This window comes from Brachionichthys hirsutus, unplaced genomic scaffold, assembly GCF_040956055.1.
Source record: "Brachionichthys hirsutus isolate HB-005 unplaced genomic scaffold, CSIRO-AGI_Bhir_v1 contig_1323, whole genome shotgun sequence".
NCBI lineage: Eukaryota > Metazoa > Chordata > Actinopteri > Lophiiformes > Brachionichthyidae > Brachionichthys > Brachionichthys hirsutus.
In genome coordinates, this window is record NW_027180848.1 from 17,127 (window position 1) to 23,904 (window position 6,778).

The following is a 6,778-nucleotide window of genomic DNA, read 5'->3' on the forward strand; positions in this document are numbered from 1 at the left end:
ACAGCTCAGTCACTGGAAATTTGGCACTTTAACGGAATGACAGCTTTTCATTTTGTGGATAAATGTGATAAATGGCATTCAGTCATTTCTCCATTTGACTAAGGACTATTGTTATTAGTCGTTTTAGCTTTGTTGACAGCAACGTTGTTTGTTGCTATGCACTGAGTTTTAAGAAATAACATATTAGAAATGAAAAAAAAAAACAATTGTCAACATGCCATAACAGTAAACCTTTAGCTTTTAGGCCATAGATGACATTGGATTCAGTTGTTGCCTCAAATCAGGTAGCTCTCTTTTAATCATGAGGATAGGTCATTTGTCAAAACAGTTTTTGTTGTTGTTTTTTTAACGTTTTTTTTAGGCTTAGTCTCTTCTTTGCAATCAGTGCCACCTCTAGAACTCAGCATTAAAGCTGTTCTTATCAGTAGTGTAGCTTCAAACAGCAGAAATACCTGCACTGGAAAGTGTGAAATCTGTTGTGACTTTTGTTGTGTTTGTGTTGTGTATACTGTAAGATATGATTATGATCTTTCACATTGGGTCTCATATATGTAAAGACTTGAGACAATCTATGGGGCTATTATTGATGGTACTTGTGATATTGATTTTATTTACTTTTTGTTTTTTTTGTTTTTTACCAGTAGTAGCACAACTTGTCAGTACTTTAACTGCATACTGTTAATGTATGCAACTGAGCATTAGCTTCAGAAATTAATGCTGAAGATATTTTCACAAATCATTAATACAGTATATGCATAACTTTATGTATTGTAGGTGCTAAAACTATTTGATACCTAATTACAAAATGTTTCAGCTCCAATTAAGTTTATATGTGTGGTATTGGCAACAATACTCCATATCGACAAAACCTAAATGCCCTCATTCTGTACATTTATTTAACTTGTGATGGGGAGCTTGAGAGACGCTAATCCTGGAGCTAATGTGCATTGGCATAACTTTATCACAAGATGGCAGCATGATGTAGCTGTCGCATTGGCACTGTTCATTGTTTTCTCCTTGCTCTGCTGATGACTTTAACACTCCACTATCAATACATCAATATTTATGACCCATTTCGGATTTGTCCCCCCCCCCCCCACCACCATGGTCTGTCACTCCCACTAAAGCACAATTAAAAATGCTGATCCAGCAAGCAACCTGGAACACTTCTCTCCAAATCATTATACATTTTTAGTTTTCCCTCCAATTTGATTCATTCCCTCTAACATTTCTGACAGTTTTGTTCTCAGCAGCTAGGCTACTCTGTCCCAGGACTGTTTTGGAATGTGTCTCTGACTGTTCTTTCTGACTATACTTTCAAACAAGCCAACTTACAGCACCCAGCAGAGTCTTTAGAATTCGTTTCTTTGGGTCTGGCAGTGGGAGAATATTATATTTAAGTAGAATACCTTTTGGGAGGCTGAGGTTTGAGGTTTCCTTATAGGCGTTACACAGATTTGATAAGAAATGAACTGCTCTGCTTCACATGTACTCGTACACTACAGTGTTGTGCAATAGCCTTTGGTATTCTGTGTATATGTGTAGAGAGATCAGCGTAGATGGAAGATATAGTCAATTATTTCCTCTAGGAATTCCTACACATGATTGGCATTCAAAGCCAAACAACAGAGACTGCATGATCACAAATTCCTGTAATGTAGTTGTAAATAATTAAAACAATGACGTCATGGCAATTTTTTTTAACAAATGTTGGCCTTTGTGCACCTTTATCATCACATAAGTGGGCTGTAACCCTGCGAGTTGCATCGTAACTGCTTGACTTTTCCTGGGATGATATATGCAGGACATCCGGCCTTGAGGTTGACCTTTTATTGTATTTGATGGTAAAAACCTGACAGGTTGTGTTGCACATGTTCCCAGCAGACAGCAGTGGGTGCAGAAACTATTGCAGCCACACAAAAAATAAAATCATTTTATTGTGAAACATTACTTTCAAATTAAAGTAAAAATAAATCTCCATGAAGTGTGTGCAGTTAATCACATCTTGACAGAGACAGTGGAGAAGCTGTCGTCAGTGTTTGTCATTTGCTGCATGGCTCCTTATGAACCAGCCCAGGAGAGAGAGTCCAGTCGTTAACACTCTGCTCTTCACTTCAGGACAACAGTTTGGAATTTGTGCTTCATACATCCGTGGAGAAATCTACTTGCCTGTCAGAAAATGTTTTGGAAACTCTTGGAGGACTCTGAGCCCACAAGTCACACACACACACACCACCCACTGAATTGTTTGCCAAAAACAGCATCAGTTTTGTTATAAGTAATTATCAGATGTCTGTGCAGCACTTTTTAATATCATGATAACGTCTAAACACAAAGACACGCACTCCAACCTTACAGTTTATTTGAAGACGACACGTCTCGCCTTCAGCCGCATATCAGAAGTTACGGGTCACGGGTTCTGCTGGGGAGTTGACTCTTTGCTCAATAATTTGACAGCAGTCAATTATTGTGAAACTGGACAAATTCTTGGTTCACTAAAAAAAAATCTAAATCTGTCAAGTTTTGATAGAAAATGATGGAAGATGATGGAAGATGATGGAAGATGATGGAAGATGATGGAAGATTATGGAAGATGATGTCCAAACTTGGTGGAAATGTGACTAAATGAAAGAAGCTCGTATCCTGTTGCTGTCGGGCGGATCATTAACTCTCTGGTGTCTGATTCACGCAGCAGACGCTTTGCGCTTTGCTCTTTGCTCTGCGTGTAACCAGAGTTCCGCTGAAGAGGTCGCGCAAGGACTTCTGTGCGAGTTCAGCCTGTGCGTCATTGAGCGGAGAACCGCGCGTTTTGTGTGTGTGCGCGCGCGCGTGTGTTTCATTCAATGAAACGGAACACCCTGTTCCTCAGTCTGAAGCCTCTCAAACAGGTTTGATTATATTTAAAAGCTTGGCCCGGGAGAGAAACCCAAACAACTGTCTGCTCTAATATTAGCAGTGCGGCTGCGCGATACTATGAATTCCATTATTATAGGCGCTCGGATGTTTTCCAAAAGACAACGCTCATCAGATTTACATTTTGTCTGCAGTTGGTGGAAAAAATAACCTGAACATAACAGAAACTGATATGTCCGGTATGGATGATTAAACACCAATAAAGGCCTTAATAAATGAATAACAACGACATTATTATTATTATTAATATTATTATTATCGTTATTTGTGTTTCTAAAACTAAATATTAATTAGAATAAAAAATTATGGGATGTTTTCATATTCTTTTCTTATTGTGGCGAGAGAAAGTTGTTTGTAACGATATCACCTGACTGGGATTGCATGAACTTTAGTAAGAAGAAGAAAAAAAAAAAGAATCTCCCCACCCCCACAGAAGAGGAGACCGCCCACCAGAGACAGTCAACCCCAGACCCCTTATAGATTTAAAAAGAGAGGCTGCATTCTCAGACTGACACTTATCCAGCACTGCCACCCTAAGCAGATTACTTTTTGCGCTGCCTGTGTCAAATACGTGGCTCACTTTGCCTCTCCATCATGGTTGGGATGCTGAAACGCCACCTTCACGCCGGTATTTTTCTCCTGTTCATATGGCTTTGTCACCTCATGGAACATCAAAAAGTTCAAGGTAAGCGCGTCCCGTCAGATTGCTATTATTCTTTCCGTTAAAAAAAAGAAAAGAAAAGAAAAACTTCCTCTCCTGTCAGCCCCGCCAGACTGTCGAATACTTGCTGTAACCGAGAAACTTTTCAAAGTCAATTTCTCTTTTTCTCTCTGGATCAGACAGTGCGTGCGTAAAGCGTCCATAAAACAGGTGCCATATGGGTCACTTCAAAGTGAGGCTATATGGCAAGTTTGGAGTTCTCGCAAGGCGCGCACACACGCGCACTCCGCCACGCTGCGTTGGTGACAGTCTCAACTTTCATATTCTGATGCTTTTGTATGAGCGTCTACAGTGAGACAATAATGTGAGACAAACCTTCATTTATAGGCCTGCTGTATTTATACGCATTCCAAATCAACATTGTCCACAAACAAAATCTTCAATATTTTTATCTTTAGCAATGATAGAAATAATACAAATAGAAACTTTGCGCCTCCCTACCATTTTCGGGTAGAACGCAGCCATCCGTGAGCGCTCAATATCATGGCTTGCATATTCTCCTGTCGCGTCTTGATCAAAGATATTTGATCAGTTTTTTGTTTTGTTTTTTACGTTTTACGTTCATGCCATGTTATTCACTGAGACGCTGTCTGGTGCGCGCATGTCTGGGATATTGTTCTGAGGCGTTGGAGACGGTGGTGCGCGTAGCGGAACGCCGTGGCTTTCTGCAGGAGATTGGCTGATACGCTGTCTAGACGCTCCACTTCCACTGCCCAGTGATAACAAGGAGGCTCTCGGAAGAAGAAGAAAAAAAGCCCTTCTAAATATTCTTCTAACTTTTTTCTGGTTGTTGCTACATTTTTAGGGGTTGTCAGTCACATATGGGACAAGAAAGTGTTAATAGTCTCATCAAAAAAAAAAAAAAAAAAAACACACATCGGGCAAAATGCTGCCGGGAGGGAGGGAGTGTCTCGGATAATACGCGCTTGTGCGTTTGTCTGGCGCGTCTGGGTCAGCCGATTCAAACGTTCAGCATGCGGACATTCGAGCTTTGTTTGTTTGTCTGTTTACAGCTGGAAACTGTTGGTTGCAGCAGGGGAAGAACGGGCGGTGCCAGGTGCTCTACATGCCCGGGATGAGCAGGGAGGAGTGCTGCCGGAGTGGAAGGCTGGGGACGTCCTGGACCGAGGAAGACGTCCCCAACAGCACCTTATTTAGGTGGATGATCTTCAATGGCGGGGCCCCCAATTGTATACCTTGCAAAGGTGGAGGTGCACTCACTTCCTTCATTTTCTCACAATACACACTCTGAATAATTGCGTGTGATAAAACATCGCGATGCGCCGATTTACGCACATCGTAAATCTCAAATAATCTCATATGCACTTTACATTCTTTTAGTAATTCCACGTACAAGACCAAAATATTTTTTGCCCCCCCCCCCCCCCATTTAGAATCCTGCGTTAATGTCGACTGCGGGCCTGGCAAGAGGTGCAAGATGAACAGAAGAAGTAAGCCGCGCTGCGTGTGCGCGCCAGACTGCTCCAACATCACGTGGAAGGGACCTGTCTGCGGCACAGATGGGAAGACCTACAAGGACGAATGCGCGCTGCTGAAGGCAAAATGCAAAGGCCAGCCCGACCTGGACGTGCAGTACCAGGGAAAATGCAAAAGTAGGTTGATTATTAGCGCCAATAATTCATGTTTTTCTTTCATTTTCTTGTGTTTTGTTTCCTGTTTTACGGAATCTTCACATTTCTTTGTGTCGACAGAAACGTGCCGTGACGTCTTGTGCCCCGGCAGCTCCACATGCGTCGTGGACCAGACAAACAATGCGTATTGTGTGACGTGTAATAGGATTTGCCCAGAAGTGACGTCACCTGAGCAGTACCTGTGTGGAAACGATGGGATCATCTATGCCAGCGCGTGCCACCTGAGAAGAGCGACCTGTCTCCTCGGCAGATCCATCGGGGTGGCCTATGAGGGGAAGTGCATCAGTAAGTCTGAACCGAGAGGAGCAGGAGTGTGAGACCTCACTCTGTCAGAGTGTTTCAGTGCATTTTCCTGCTGGCCAGCTCTGCAGCTATTCAATGTTCATTTTTTGCCAACATTCCATTGACAAGGGGGTCTTAAAGCGAGAGTGTGCTTGGTAGTTGCTTGTGTTTGCTCAAGAAATGATAGCGATCTTATTATTTCCTGATGTTGGCAGCACTATCCCATATGGGAAAAGGGGAAGGAAAGGGGGAGCAAGAAAGGGAGTGAAACAGGGGAGTGCTGGAGGCCATGAAGACATGCTTCAAGTTAATATGTGAGTCAGATGGATTCTTACTCAGAAAGCAGCCAATCTAAGTGCTGGAGTCATAAAAATGCTAAATAAAACGTGACACCCCCCCACCCGTGCGCTCAAGAACCAAAATCACAGAACACGATTTCGTTTTTGAGCTTAACTTACTTCTCCGATCACCTGAGCCTGTTCAAAAAGATGCACAGCATACAAATCAAAGATCTACCCTTGATCCAATTTCACTGCTTTTCCTTCTAGAGGCCAAGTCGTGTGAGGACATCCAGTGCAGCGGTGGGAAAAAGTGTCTGTGGGACGCGCGCATGAGCCGAGGCCGTTGCTCGCTGTGTGACGAGACATGTCCAGAGAGCAGGACAGGTGAGGCCGTGTGCGCCAGCGACAACACCACGTATCCCAGCGAATGTGCCATGAAACAAGCGGCTTGCTCTGTGGGGGTGCAGATGGAAGTCAAGCATTCAGGATCTTGCAACTGTAAGTAAACAACGGCAGCAAAGTATTAGAAAATGAAACCAAGCACCCTCCTCCATCTCTAAGCAAAAGACAATATTCCAAGTTGCTTCCCAAACAACACCCCCCCTCCTCCCCGAACGTGACCCCCAGCACTCCCAACTTTCCCCCCCAACTCCCACCCAAGCCGAACCACCAAGCCCAGCTAAGGCAAGCAGAAAGGACTCGGGACTAGACAAACTTGCATAATGTTGGCTTTGATGCTGGCTTTTGATTTTGTGTTCTTGTTGTTTTTTTATGACCTTTTTTTCAATTTTTCTGAAAAACAAATGGACAAAGTTTAAAGAGAAAGCATTAATTCAATTAGCGTACTGTTTTTGAGTCTGGAACATGCTTACTCCATTAATTAAACCAATGAGACTATTTTGTTTGCAGTGGAACAACCCTGGTATTTA

The 6,778-nt window shown here is 42.8% G+C and overlaps 1 protein-coding gene across 1 annotated transcript; it reads left to right on the forward strand.

Annotated features, from left to right (window-relative positions):
- The first annotated feature begins 3,507 nt into the window (after positions 1–3,507).
- On the forward strand, positions 3,508–6,355 carry LOC137916797 (follistatin-A). Its single transcript, XM_068759760.1, has 5 exons — positions 3,508–3,598; positions 4,648–4,839; positions 5,029–5,247; positions 5,347–5,571; positions 6,117–6,355. Exons 1-5 carry the CDS (start codon positions 3,508–3,510, stop codon positions 6,353–6,355), a joined length of 966 nt encoding a protein of 321 aa, XP_068615861.1.
- Positions 6,356–6,778: the final 423 nt, after the last annotated feature.

Coding starts and splice junctions, on each gene's coding strand:
- LOC137916797 (XM_068759760.1), top strand. CDS start 3,508: ATGGTTGGGATGCTGAAACGCCACCTTCACGCCGGTATTTTTCTCCTG. Junction 3,599..4,647: donor GGAACATCAAAAAGTTCAAG/GTAAGCGCGTCC, acceptor GTCTGTTTACAG/CTGGAAACTGTTGGTTGCAG. Junction 4,840..5,028: donor CAATTGTATACCTTGCAAAG/GTGGAGGTGCAC, acceptor CCCCCCATTTAG/AATCCTGCGTTAATGTCGAC.